The 13,755-nt window shown below is 36.1% G+C and overlaps 3 protein-coding genes across 3 annotated transcripts; 2 read left to right on the top strand and 1 right to left on the bottom strand.

The window, feature by feature from the left end:
* Positions 1 to 836: 836 nt before the first annotated feature.
* HRBP1 (harpin binding protein 1) lies at positions 837 to 5,701 on the top strand. The gene is given in 4 exon segments (NM_001287935.1): positions 837 to 1,143; positions 4,246 to 4,482; positions 5,041 to 5,167; positions 5,292 to 5,701. Coding segments are annotated over 4 exon segments (828 nt in total). The 5' UTR covers positions 837 to 894; the 3' UTR covers positions 5,507 to 5,701.
* A 1,488-nt stretch (positions 5,702 to 7,189) lies between these two features.
* Positions 7,190 to 11,598, top strand: LOC102582662 (kinesin-II 95 kDa subunit). Its single transcript, XM_006354405.2, has 6 exons — positions 7,190 to 8,100; positions 8,829 to 8,984; positions 9,066 to 9,173; positions 9,307 to 9,417; positions 9,635 to 11,110; positions 11,210 to 11,598. The coding sequence occupies exons 1-6, from the start codon at positions 7,420 to 7,422 to the stop codon at positions 11,489 to 11,491; spliced, it is 2,814 nt and encodes a 937-aa protein (XP_006354467.1). The 5' UTR covers positions 7,190 to 7,419; the 3' UTR covers positions 11,492 to 11,598.
* A 493-nt stretch (positions 11,599 to 12,091) lies between these two features.
* On the bottom strand, positions 12,092 to 13,649 carry LOC102582994 (glycolipid transfer protein 1-like). Its single transcript, XM_006354406.2, has 6 exons — positions 13,532 to 13,649; positions 13,250 to 13,305; positions 12,820 to 12,950; positions 12,431 to 12,566; positions 12,218 to 12,349; positions 12,092 to 12,131 (listed from the first exon to the last, which is right to left on the bottom strand). The coding sequence occupies exons 1-6, from the start codon at positions 13,647 to 13,649 to the stop codon at positions 12,096 to 12,098; spliced, it is 609 nt and encodes a 202-aa protein (XP_006354468.1). The 3' UTR covers positions 12,092 to 12,095.
* Between the last annotated feature and the right edge of the window lie 106 nt (positions 13,650 to 13,755).

Genomic DNA, 13,755 nt, shown 5'->3' on the forward strand with positions numbered 1-13,755 from the left:
ATGAGTTTGAGTTAAAATTATTTTGAATTTAATTTTATGAGTAAGTTTATTTTGTAATGTAAATTTTAAATTTTATATTCTAAATTTTAAATTTTGTATTCTAATTATCAATTTAAATTTTGTATTCTTTATAGATTTTTTATCAGAAAATTAAGGAAGAAAAAAAAAACTACATATGCATTGGCCTTTGACCATTTCGCAATATTTCTAAAAGAAATTAAAAGCCATGTATGTATAGAAGTTAGAGAATAAAAATTAGTAAATTTATTATGTATTGGAAAACTTTCTCATTTATTGAAGCATAATTAATGAATAAATTAATAAGAAAAAATAAATTTGACAAAGAAGGGTATAGTTGTCAAAAAATGAATCAGTTTATAGTGTGAACATGTATTTGGACCATTATGGCCAAATTCTGGCCAAAAGGATTTTTCCTATAATAATTTATGTCCTACGTATATTACGACTCATGTGTGCACGAGGGAGTATGATTTATAAATGTGCCATTGCCAGCATCGCCACGTCTCATAGTGTCCCACATTGTTACCTACTATACTAATCATAAGGCAGTGGCACCATTAGGTTTCGGTTCCTCTCACATTAATTAGAAGTTTCGATTTGAGTTTTTAAGTACATAATAGTCTTTTATTTTTAATTAAAAGTTTTTATTCGAGTTTCTAAATATGTAATAGTCTTTGTTAAAGAGATTTCACAATTTGAATTTAATAGACTTCAATATGGATATGAAACACCGAAAGAAATCAAGAAAAAAAGAAAAGGAGATGGGTCCCTTAGCTTTTTGATTCAACACAAAACTAGAAAATTGTAGACTACTACTACCACCAATCAAACTCCACAAAAGATCGATCCTTTTTCTGAAACTCAAGCTCAACCATGGCTTCTCTACTTCATTCTAGACTTCCCCTTTCTCACAATCATTCTTTATCAAATTCTTGCCAATCTTTCCCCTGTCATCTCCCAGGAAGAAGCAAGAGAAGTACTCAAAGATTCTTTGAGGAAAGGAGCTATGATAGCAAGAGAGCCTTAATTTGTCAGTCGGGTATTGATGAAGTCACTTTTAGGCTACCTGGTAGTAAAGAAGCTAAAGCTGAGCTTATTGGGTCTCTCAAACTCAAGTTATTGGTACTTAAAAATCTAATCTTTTTGACCCCCTTTTGTTATTTTCTTGAATTTATCTGTTTGTTGTTGCTTCCCTATGCAGTTGTTTATGTTGTCATTGATGGGTGTGTCTTTGGTTTTTTATCTTGATTGTTGGAATGGTCTTATGGAAATTCCACTATCTTGTGGTACATAGGTAGTAAAGAAGCTAAAGTTGAGCTTATTGGGTGTCTGAAATTCAAGCTATTGGTACTTAAAAGCTCTAATCTTTTTGACCTCCTATTGTTATTTTCTTGAATTAATCTGTTTGTTCTTACTTCCCTATGCTGTTATGTATGTTTCCTTTGATGGGTGTGTCTTGGATTCTTTATCTTGATTGTTGGTCATTGTCTTATGGTTATTCCACTATCTTGTGGTACATAGGTAGTAAAGAAGCTTAATCTATTTGCTCTATGGATCCCCTTGTAGTCTATTTCAGTATCCTTTTCCTTTTAGTCACTTCCATTGAGCCACCTGGTAGTAAAGAAGCTAGAGTTGAGTTTTTTGGGTGTCTGAAACTCAAGTTATTAGTACTTAAAGCTCTAATCTTTTGCTCGTTTTTCTTGAATTAATCTTCTTGTTCTAACTTCCCTATGCAGTTATTTAAGTTGCCTTTGATGGATGTGTCTTGGATTCTTTGTCTTGATTATTGGTAATTGTCTTATGGAAATTCCACTATCTTGTGGTACATAGGTAGTAAAGAAGCTAAAGTTGAGCTTATTGGGTGTCTGAAATTCAAGCTATTGGTACTTAAAAGCTCTAATCTTTTTGACCTCCTATTGTTATTTTCTTGAATTAATCTGTTTGTTCTTACTTCCCTATGCTGTTATGTATGTTTCCTTTGATGGGTGTGTCTTGGATTCTTTATCTTGATTGTTGGTCATTGTCTTATGGTTATTCCACTATCTTGTGGTACATAGGCTAGCCTAGACTTTAATCTATTTGCTCTATGGATCCCCTTGTAGTCTATTTCAGTATCCTTTTCCTTTTAGTCACTTCCATTGAGCCACCTGGTAGTAAAGAAGCTAGAGTTGAGTTTTTTGGGTGTCTGAAACTCAAGTTATTAGTACTTAAAGCTCTAATCTTTTGCTCGTTTTTCTTGAATTAATCTTCTTGTTCTAACTTCCCTATGCAGTTATTTAAGTTGCCTTTGATGGATGTGTCTTGGATTCTTTGTCTTGATTATTGGTAATTGTCTTATGGAAATTCCACTATCTTGTGGTACATAGGTAGTAAAGAAGCTAAAGTTGAGCTTATTGGGTGTCTCAAACTCAAGTTGGTACTTAGAAATCTAATCTTTTTGACCCCTTTTGTTATTTTCTTGAATTAATGTGTTAGTTCTTACTTCCTTATGCAATTATTTATGTTTCCTTTGATGGGTGTGTCTTGGATTCTTTGTCTTGATTGTTGGTCATTGTCTTATGGAAATTCCACTATCTTGTGGTACATAGGCTAGCCTAGACTTTAATCTATTTGCTCTATGGATCCCCTTGTAGTCTATTTCAGTATCCTTTTCCTTTTAGTCACTTCCATTGAGCCACCTGGTAGTAAAGAAGCTAGAGTTGAGTTTTTTGGGTGTCTGAAACTCAAGTTATTAGTACTTAAAGCTCTAATCTTTTGCTCGTTTTTCTTGAATTAATCTTCTTGTTCTAACTTCCCTATGCAGTTATTTAAGTTGCCTTTGATGGATGTGTCTTGGATTCTTTGTCTTGATTATTGGTAATTGTCTTATGGAAATTCCACTATCTTGTGGTACATATGCTAGCCTAGACTTTAATTTATTTGCTCTATTGGTCCCCTTTTAGTCAATTTCATTTTCCCTTTTCGTGTAAACACTAATTTCCTTGCTTAAAACACCGTCCATGTGAGGTTGTCATAGCCAACTCCAAACTAGAGCTGAGTTAGATTGTGGTAGGTTGAAAGTCAACATAGAAATAGTCGAATTAAGATGAATCCTCTCGAAACTTGATTAGACGGGAATGGATACAAAGCTGACTTAACTAGTTTGTTGTTGGAGTAGTTGGATTGAATTGATTTTTGGCTTTATTTCTGGTTTCTCTTTTGGGCTTTCTATCATGCAAGTACATTGTTATCCAAGTGATACTGAACTTGTTTGTTACCACCTAAACAACTCGAGTCACTGAGGGATTAAGTGTGATGTGATGAGGTAAATGACAGATTAAGGCAAAATCTACCTCTGTTCCTATCTTCTAAATTGCTACATAAATGTTGAAACTTGAAATTTAGTTTGTGATTCAGAATTTGGTATTTGAGTACAAGGGGGGTTTGGTAATATAGTCTAACTCCCTTCTGTAACCTTTTCGTAATCAACTTTGGCTTCTTTAATGGTCAATGAATCCTCACTGACCATGTTTCTCCATTCAAATTCTCTTAGACACCCTTGTGGCAAAAGAAATTACTACTTGTCCCAGCATTTTGTACCATTGAAGGATCTGGTCAGACTTTGAGGCTGAGTGACTGAGAGACTAATGAAGATCAGATATTGCTTCCAATGTTGGAATGTATTTTGTCCTACAATATTCAGTTCTTGGATTCGCCCTGACTACAGAATCACCTTTGGAATGGCAATGTCTAAGGACAAATAAAAGATGTATATTCTTACGAGAAAATACTACTGTCCTGCTTCAATTGCCAATCAACTTTCTTTACATGCTTAGAATCCTATTGTTTAGCACATTTAAGTGCAATAGAATGGTTGTTGATCTGGAGTCAAAGATGTATGCAACTGATGTTGCTGTCACCATGAGTTTATGCCTATCTCCACGACGTAGCACTTCCTTGGCTAGGTCCAATATTTGGCTGAACCATTAGTATTTAATCATCGTTAAGTATAATTGTCATTGGAAAAGGTTGCGGATATTTCCCCATCTCCTCTTACTGTTTTAAGTCTTTTTCTCTTTTCCATGGAATTTAATCTTTGTATTATTTATTCCTTCATACAATGGCATATCCTTATCAATCATCTGCCATTAAAGCAATAGAGACATGGATACTCCTTTATTATATATTATATTGATTATAGCAAGTCAGAAGGTTCCTCTTGACAAATGTGTTGATCACTTGCAGAGTGCTGTTTCTGGGCTAAACAGAGGTCTTGCTGCAAGTGAAGATGATCTAAAGAAGGCGGATGAGGCTGCCAAGGAGCTGGAATCTTGTGCAGGAGCTGTAGATCTCGCAGCTGATCTTGATAAGCTTCAAGGGAGGTGGAAATTGATATACAGCAGTGCATTCTCATCTCGTACTCTTGGTGGAAGTCGTCCTGGCCCCCCCACTGGAAGACTTCTTCCCATCACTCTTGGTCAGGTAAGCTAAAAGGACTCATTTAATTCTGTAAGAGCTGGCCTCTTCCCGTCTCCAGTTACGAACATGCATACAGTGGTTAACCATGAATTAAAGAGAACACAGAGTGGTTGGTCAGACATCTATTATGATTACCATAGACATGTTATGAAGAGAACAAAGACAGTTTGTCATTATATTCAGAGGGGGATCTAGGATTTAAGTGATTTTGGAGTACTGTTGCACCCACTACGTCATTGTGATGAGGTCAGGGTTGGTATAAATATATACTTTAAAAGAATTTTCAACTCTCTCCCTGTGTGTGGTTGCACCCGTAGCTGCTACCTTCAACGTAAATCAGCCCTTGATTATATCCAGGTTAAGAAGTTGCATTCTTAGAGTCCTATCCTGGATTTGTTGTCGAACATTTCTCCATGGTTTTGCCTTGCAGTTAGAAGGATCAATATGTCCAGTTCTTTTAGCTTGCTGCAGAACAATGTAGAGCGTTATAATTCACTGCTATTTGTCAAGCTTATATATATTGATACACGGTAGCATCACCGACTGATTTGTTTTGATCAGGTATTTCAAAGAATTGATGTACTAAGCAAGGATTTTGACAACATAGTGGAGCTTGAATTAGGTGCTCCGTGGCCTTTCCCACCTGTTGAAGCAACTGCCACTTTAGCCCACAAATTTGAACTTATAGGTTGGTTCTGTGTATTCTCACATCTTTTGGACCAAGAATTTTGGCATTATTGTTTCTGTTTTTGCAGTACAAAAATTCTAAAGTTTTCGTATCTCACGTCATGTTTATACATTTCCACAAATAGGATCATCTACAATTAAGATTGTATTCGAGAAAACTACAGTGAAGACAACTGGAAATTTATCACAGTTGCCACCAATAGAAGTGCCTCGCATACCAGATCAGTTCAGGCCACCATCAAATACAGGAAATGGTGAGTTTGAAGTTACCTATATCGATTCTGATACACGTGTAACAAGGGGAGACAGAGGAGAGCTTAGAGTTTTCGTTATCTCATAAGTTAAGCTGCAATAAATATAGTTTTCCTACAATATTTTGTTGCTACAATTTCATGTAACAACATATCAAATGTATAGATATGCTCAACATTATTCTGCTGGTCAAAGCTAGCAAATTTGTAATGCTACTGCAAATTCAAATCTGTATACAGTAAATTTGACATGTGATGGAGTTATGCAGTGAGATTTCAAGAATACATATGAGGTAAGGTAAGGTCTACGTACACACCACCCTCCACAGACCTGTTCGTGGGATTACATTGGGTATTGTTGTTATATGAACAACAAAGAAAATACTTATAGAATTACTCAAGAGCTTGGAGTTGACTAAAACTGCCAAGAATCCTGTCCAAAAGAGACATGAGATATACTAGTTGTGATGCTTGCTAGTCAAAGTCACAATTATGGCAAATTAGTGTATCGTGATGTCAACTTGAGATCTTATTTTTGTTCGATATGTCCACCTATGAGACTCACAGAGTCAACCAATAGATCAAAGAGTCACACTACATAGCAATGTATACATGGTTCGAGTTGAAAGCAGTGACAAAGTAAATGCCACTCTCCACAACTATAGAACTCCAAGACTCAAACCTCTGATTTAATGACATTGCAATTTGCAAACAGCATGATCCTGGAAAGTTGGAGAATATAATAAATGAAACAGGCTCCTTCATTTATTTAAGAAAAACCAATTGATGAGGAACCACTGATGTAAATGAACACAAGTATCTTGGCTCTACTAATAAGTAGAGCTCGGTATACAAAGCATCCCTTCTAACATAAATTCGTTGATCTACGCGTCAATCTCAAATTAGTTGAAGTCATGTGTATCTATTTAGATTTATATAGTCCAATATTGATAGAATTTATCCTAGTTAAATAAGTTAAGGCAAATAAGATTAGAGGGTGTTTGACTAATCTGGTTAAATTAGTTTATAAACACTTTTTAAACTTATCAAACATATTTAAGAAACAATTCTAGAGTGCTTATAAACTAGTAGTACTTAACTCAAAATCCATAAGTTAGTCAACACCAATTTATGGCTTTTCAGTTATAGCACCCAAAAGTACTTTTTAGTACTTACATATTCTTATCAATAACTTTCAATAAGCTAATTCAAAACAACTGGATGGAATTACCCCTATAAAAAAAATGTAATCTCGGACAAAAAAATCTTATCTTTAACCTCTACTCAATTATGTGAGACTTCTCTTTCAGGGGACTCAAAAGTTTAACCCTTTGTATATTATATGCAAACGGAATGAGAGTTAGGTAAAGGGTTTCTGATACATCTGGCAAAATCGATCAGTAGTCAACTACACTTGTTCACTTCTTGATCCGTCAAATCATTTGATCTTCTCAATTTAACTCGCCCTTGAATTATCATTCATGTTGGAAAAGCCAACAAAAAGATTTGATTTTAGCTAAAATCTCAAGTACAAGAATTAAGATAAAAATTTAGATACACAATCTTTTAGCTCTTTAAGTTTATTTATTATTAGACTCATTTAATGTTTATTTATTAGTATTTTTTTTCGAATATTTATTAATCAAGGTGAAAAGGGAAAAGGTTAAAATGGTAAAAAGACAAAGCTAGTTTCAAAACAAAAATTGAAACTAGCCGTTACCAATTTAAACTTTTCATTTTTTGAATTTTCAAAACCAAAACATCCAAAAATACAGTCCATTTTTTTTCATTTCACTCTCAATCAATTCTGAAAAAACCACTCTTTTCTTCCCCATTTTCCATTTTTAGCTCTACAATCTCCAAAAAAATCAAATCTTGAATCAAATCAGTGACAGAAAAAAAACCCCATTTCAAAGATTCAATCTTGGTCTGTAAAATCTTGAAATTTTCTTGAAAAATTCGATCAGTGATTAGAAAAACGAAACCCCATTTGTAATCTTCAATGGCTCCTACACCATCATCAAAGAATCATACAACTCCGACTCCGTCATCAAAATTGCACCAGACCCATGTAAATTCAAGAACCCCACAATCGAAACATCGTCTAAATTTCAACTCAGCAAAACCTTCACCAAACCCTAATTCTACAGCAATGAAAGAAGGGGGTCCACCTCCCGAGCACCCGGTAGAGGTTATTGGTAGGATTCGTGATTACCCGGATAAAAAGGAGAAACCTTTATCAGCATTGCAAGTGAATTCTGACTGTCGGTCCCTACGTGTTAGGACTGATATAGGGTATAGGGATTTTACTCTTGATGGTGTGTCGTTATCTGAAGAAGAAGATCTTGATGAGTTTTATAAGAAATTTGTGGAGTCAAGAATTGATGGGGTGAAATTAGGGGATAAATGTACTATAATGATGTATGGACCAACTGGTGCTGGTAAGAGTCATACTATGTTTGGGAGTGTTAAGCAGCCTGGAATTGTGTATAGGTCATTGAAGGATATATTGGGTGATGGAAATGAAGAAAATGATGAAAATAGTGAGAAGAAGGTTGGTGTTGGCACATTTGTTCATGTTACTGTGTTGGAGATTTATAATGAGGAGATTTATGATTTGTTATCGACGACTAATGGTGGTGGAGGATTTGCTTTTGGTTGGTCCAAGGCCTGTGCTTCCAAGGTAAAAAAATGAAGTTTTTCTTTTGGCAATTAGTTATTTGATGCACTAGTAATGTTTCGTACAGAATAGTAGTAGTAGTCTCTTATCTGATATTTTGTCCATGTATTGTTTTTCGATTGATATGTTTCTCGAGATTTTAGTACAACATGTTTAGTTCTGTATCATTGATTCTGCAATTTCACTGAATGAAACCTTGACATTATAGTTGTGATTTGTATCAAGCAAAATGCTTATAGTGCTCCAGTTTCTAAATGTGCTAGCTGATGACTTGAATTTGTAGCAGCTATTGCTAAGGCTCGTTTAAGTTTCCTGTCGAATAGCAATTTCAGTTGACTTTCGATAGCCATTAAAGATGATGTGCTTGTTGTTATTCAAGTGACATTTGCTCAATGTAATTTCAGTATTTACACATGCCATTCCGTGCATGACATGAAAGGATAACACTAGTATTGTTCGGTAGAGATTATGTCAGTGAGAACCTACATGAGGTTATAGAAGGATAAGTATCTGTACACCAAATCTCAATGATCCATTCAGTATATGATTATGGAAGGATGAGTATTTTTCAGTAGAGAAAATCGGATCTTCTTTATCATAAAATTGTTGATCTGAAGGCTAACATATATTAATAGTTAGAAATTAGTACCTTTTAAGTCTATTAAAAGATGACTGTGCTTTACTGATTTTTATGTGTCTGTACAATGTTGGTTCTGTCTCTTACCTTGCAGGTGAAACTGGAAGTTATAGGTAAAAAGGCCAAAAATGCAACTTTTATTTCAGGGACTGAAGCTATAAAGATATCGAAAGAGATCCAAAAAGTAGAGAAGAGAAGAATAGTAAAGAGTACTCTGTGTAACGAGAGGAGCTCTCGGAGCCACTGCATGGTAACTGTTTAATCACTTTTTCATGGAAAGAAGTTCATTCAATTTCTAGTTTCAGCAATGCATATTTGTCTTCCATTGCAGATAATCCTTGACGTTCCAACAGTGGGTGGGCGACTAATGCTTGTGGATATGGCCGGTTCTGAGAATATTGAACAAGCTGGTCAAACTGGTTTGGAAGCAAAAATGCAGGTATAAGTTCTGGATTCACTTGGCTCGCTTGTATTAAGTTTATTTGATTTCCTTTTGAAGTAACTCAAATGTATGACCATCTATATGATATAATTGTGTCTTACTGTTGTACCTTGATGATTAAATCTTGCAGACTGCGAAAATCAACCAGGGAAACATTGCATTGAAGAGGGTTGTTGAGTCCATTGCTAATGGTGATTCTCACGTGCCATTTCGTGATAGCAAGTTAACCATGCTATTACAGGTAAGTTTTGCATATGCTGGTGATCTATGTTGCTTTGGACTCTTCATAAATGTCAATGGGTGCGTGTCGGGTTCTCCAAAAGTGGTGTATTTTTGGAGAATCCGTGCGGGTGTGGCATCAAAACTGAAGAATCCGCGCAACTTAGCTGGTTATAGTATGACAGATTGCTTTGGAAGTGTTCATTGACTGTGATAGTTGTTTCAACTGTATTGTTTAGGACTCTTTCGAGGATGACAAGTCCAAAATTCTTATGATACTATGTGCAAGTCCAGATCCTAAAGAGCTCCACAAGACTATCTCCACTCTGGAATATGGTGCCAAAGCAAAGTGCATTGTCCGCGGTCCTCATACGCCATTGAAGGAGAAAGGTACAGAGGATTCTTCATCGACAGTTATCTTGGGATCAAGGATTGCCGTTATGGATCAGTTCATCTACAAGCTTCAGATGGAGAACAAGCTGAAAGAGAAAGAGCGTAATGAAGCTCAGAAAGAGCTTATGAAGAAAGAAGAAGAAATGGCTACACTAAGGGCCAAACTGGAGTTAGTACAAGGAAAGGGAATGGAGATAACCGAGGAGCAGATCAATCTTAAAGTAAACGAGCGAACTCAGATGTTGAAGAGTGAGTTGGAAAAGAAGATACAAGAATGTCAGAAAATGGCAAATGAAATTGTTGAAATGGAGAGGAGGAAGATGGAAGAAAGAATGTTCCAGCAGCAACAAGAATTTGAAATGCTCCGGAGGCGCTTGGAGGATATGGAAGCTGAGCTTCATCGCTCTAGGGCTGAAAGTGGATCAATGGAGGAAAATACTTTCGCGAAAAGGCTGCAGGAGATTTACTCTGAAGATGCAGGAATGGTAAAGTCTATGGATTTGGACAGATCAATTGATATGGACGTTGGAAAGCGGGATGTACTGGTCTATAAACCTGAAGGCAATACTTCCCAAGCAATCTCGGGTTATCCTAACATAAGCAATTTAGGAGAAGTTGAAGATCCACTTTTCACCAATAAAAGTAGCTTGAGCACTGTATTTGAAGAGGACGAAGAAGGTGATGATGAAGGAGATACAGAGAATCCCCCCGTTGATGAGGAGGTGCAGAAGGAGGTCATTGAGGAAAAAACAATATGTTCTGGTCTGCTTGATCATGATATGAGTTGTTTGAGACCAGATCCTGATCATTTCAGTGATTTATGCAAGGACAATGATGTTTGTATGGGTGCAGCCCCTTCTAGGCAAGCGCTTATTCAGAACATTTTCACACTCTGTGGCAATTATAGAGAGCTTTCTCAGCATAGTGTAAGCCCAGTGCCTGCACAGAAGAATTTGGAAGATACTGATTCTTCAGTACCAACAGTTAAGACAATCAGAGAGGATTATGCATCTGTGCTTGCTGCAGAAGGTTTGTCCAATGATCTTTTGCCATTATGTAATCCCGAGACCATACAAAAGTCACCAGTTAATCAGACAAGAATGTTTAAGAGCTCTTATGATAAAGAAAATGATTCAAAGGAGAACTTTAATCCTACTTCTGGCAATCTCGAAGTCCACGTGAAATGGGAAGCTGCATCAAAAGAGAATCCTGGTGTAGCAACCACGGTAAAGGTTGGCAAAGATTCATCCTTAGCTGATCTGCGCAAACTGATTGAGATACACCTCGGTGCTGACAGTTCATTCACTTTCCTTGCAATAGGGGTATGTTTATACTTAACTGGCTTTAGAAAAATGTTTATACTCACTTCATATTGTTATGACAGTTATTTGATATGAAACTGTTAATTTTTCTGTAATTAGGATCCATCTGGTGCCCCGATGCCTAAAGAACAGGAGGTAGTCACACCAGTGAGTAAGCTTCCAAAATGCAACAACTTCTCACGTGGTCACTTAGCTTACTTACGCCCAGTGAAGGGAACACAACGGTCCAATCACTTGCCATTTACCTCACTGGAAAATATGCTTCCATTGACTCCAAAGTCACATATCAAAGAAGTAGGTACTGGACTTTCTCCCAAAGTAGGAGAACATCTGAGTAGAACACCTTTTGTAACTGTCAAAAGATATCTAAATGAGTGTTAGTTGATATGCGCGTATGAGTTTGTGTGAATCATGTATGTAATCACGCGACCATTATGATATTTTTGCTCTTGAGTACATCGCATATGTACTCATATTGAATGATTGATTTACTTTGTCTGATATGTTTTCAAATAATTGGATTTCATGTCTTAATTCATACCTCTGTTCTTTTAATTTCTTTCTGGTGGCACTCCAAGAGGAGAGGGGAAATGGAGAAAGGAAGAACCATAGAGGACTTGGGTGGCTAAAATCCTAACAACTAATGACTCGAGGTTCATGTACTCGACTTAGAGATCATTGAGATAGCTGATTTTGAAGGCACATGAAACTTGTGCAAATCATTCAAATCACACTTCAAGAGAGCATAATGAGTCCAGTGATGTGCATGATGTCGTTCTAAACTTGACGTGTAGGTAGAAACTATGTTGAACTGGAATATGATGAATATATCGATAGATAAATCTCAATTTTACAACTAGCATTCCATAAACTGAGATCATACGCGTTCTTTCCTTACATTTGAGTGGGATGAAATGAAAATAAAAGCAACAGATCTGGTAAACTTTTTGGAGAAAAATAACATTGTTGATACTGGAGAAGTTGATCATGAAGCCTTCATACTGTCCAAGCCAACACTAGTCTGCAACGAAAAACCATGCATCATTGACAAACTTAAGACAACCTTACTCTTATCGAAAACTTGAAAAGAGTATATAAATGTCATACCAAAAATTTGTGGATCTGCTGAAGTATAGGTGAAAACGCCGTACAGAACTTCTCCATATCACTATTGATGTCACCATTGCCACTTATGACCTCCATGAACTTTTTCCTATCTGGTGCAAGCTTTATCGCAACCTTTGGATCACATTTAGAAACACATTAACATGTGCTGGTGTTAAGGTCATTATTAGACTGAAAACACAGTGAAGTACATACCGTAAAACTTGAACTAGCAAGCCATCCGTGCCATTTCTTCAACGTCTTGGAGTAAGAATCATTGCAGGCTTGGGACATTGACCAATCTTGATGCTGAGCTAAATTGTGAAAGAGCACCACTATGAAGTCCATGGCTCTGCAGCATTAGTAGAATCATCGATTAGTCTGATTTATCTTAACACCTTATGGTAGCAAAGTTCGTTCATCAAATAAGCAAATGCAAGCTTGTTATGCACCAAAGCTTAGAAGGGCAACCCTGTGCACAAAGCATGCAAGGTCCGGGAAAGGGCATGTGTGATGTAGGCAATCACAAGGAGACAACTTTATCTTTCTGTTATGAACCATAGATTAGTTTTTTGAAATGAGAACATGGAAAAACAATCGCGCACCTTGTTAACCATAGAAGACCATTGCTACAACTGGATGAAGATTTAGCTGTCTTTATCTCAACTTCTGCCTGTACAAAACTGTACAAGTAGTTGAATCTCGATGGGTTATCGTTATACTTGGATTCTAACCTCTGTAAGGAAACAAGCATTCCATAATTCACCATTAGAACCAACATAAGATATTTATGTTTCATGTGTTGTTCAATATAAGGTTTCTGCAACATTGTAAGTGCAAATTGATAACAGTTGAACCACTAGATCAATATTACTACTCAAGATGATTGTCGTTATAAGTAAACATCGATGAACATTGCATTTTTGTCGATTACATGAGCTCTACAACCACAAATAACTCCAGGTTACTCTGCTACACATGAAATCTGCATCACAATTCGCGATAATATTCAAACAGAAGAAATGACTAACTCACAGCTATATTTCCACTGATATCAGATTTAACCACAGTCATAGCAGCTCCAAATTTATCTGGCATCAGTATAGCAAATGAACTCGATTCATTACACAACTTCAAACAACACAAATACAACTATATACAACAACAACATACCCAATGTACACTCGTACACATACCTTACCCCTAACTTGTAGAGATAGAGAGGTTGTTTCTAATAGACGACTCAATGAATATAATCGATAGCATTACATCAATTTTCGAGTAAAATTCAAGACAATTATAGAGAAAAGTGTGAACCTAGAATTGGCAATACAAGTTTGCAAACTTCCAAGAAAGGCTTAGTCATTAGCTCTCCATGTTCAGATTTGACATCCTTCATTCCTTCCAAAGCAGGGGAAAATAATGTTCCCTCCATATTTGCCTATTTTGCTGCACATAAAACACACAAATTTTACTAATATAAAAAGATAGCAAGTTAGATTGCAAAATTATGTCAGACTATGTTGTTCAGACTTTCCAAA

The sequence above is a fragment of the Solanum tuberosum genome, unplaced genomic scaffold (genome assembly GCF_000226075.1).
Source record: "Solanum tuberosum cultivar DM 1-3 516 R44 unplaced genomic scaffold, SolTub_3.0 scf00174, whole genome shotgun sequence".
Taxonomy (NCBI): Eukaryota; Viridiplantae; Streptophyta; class Magnoliopsida; order Solanales; family Solanaceae; genus Solanum; species Solanum tuberosum.

What these genes read in the sequence shown, in the direction of transcription:
- LOC102582994 (XM_006354406.2), bottom strand. Translation starts at nt 13,649, where the DNA reads ATGGAGGGAACATTATTTTCCCCTGCTTTGGAAGGAATGAAGGATGTC. An exon ending in ACTTGTATTGCCAATTCTAG is followed by an intron (nt 13,306 to 13,531) that starts GTTCACACTTTT and finishes TACTGATGCCAG; the next exon opens with ATAAATTTGGAGCTGCTATG. An exon ending in AGCAGATCCACAAATTTTTG is followed by an intron (nt 12,132 to 12,217) that starts GTATGACATTTA and finishes TTTTCGTTGCAG; the next exon opens with ACTAGTGTTGGCTTGGACAG.
- LOC102582662 (XM_006354405.2), top strand. Translation starts at nt 7,420, where the DNA reads ATGGCTCCTACACCATCATCAAAGAATCATACAACTCCGACTCCGTCA. An exon ending in GCTCTCGGAGCCACTGCATG is followed by an intron (nt 8,985 to 9,065) that starts GTAACTGTTTAA and finishes CTTCCATTGCAG; the next exon opens with ATAATCCTTGACGTTCCAAC. An exon ending in GTTTGGAAGCAAAAATGCAG is followed by an intron (nt 9,174 to 9,306) that starts GTATAAGTTCTG and finishes TAAATCTTGCAG; the next exon opens with ACTGCGAAAATCAACCAGGG.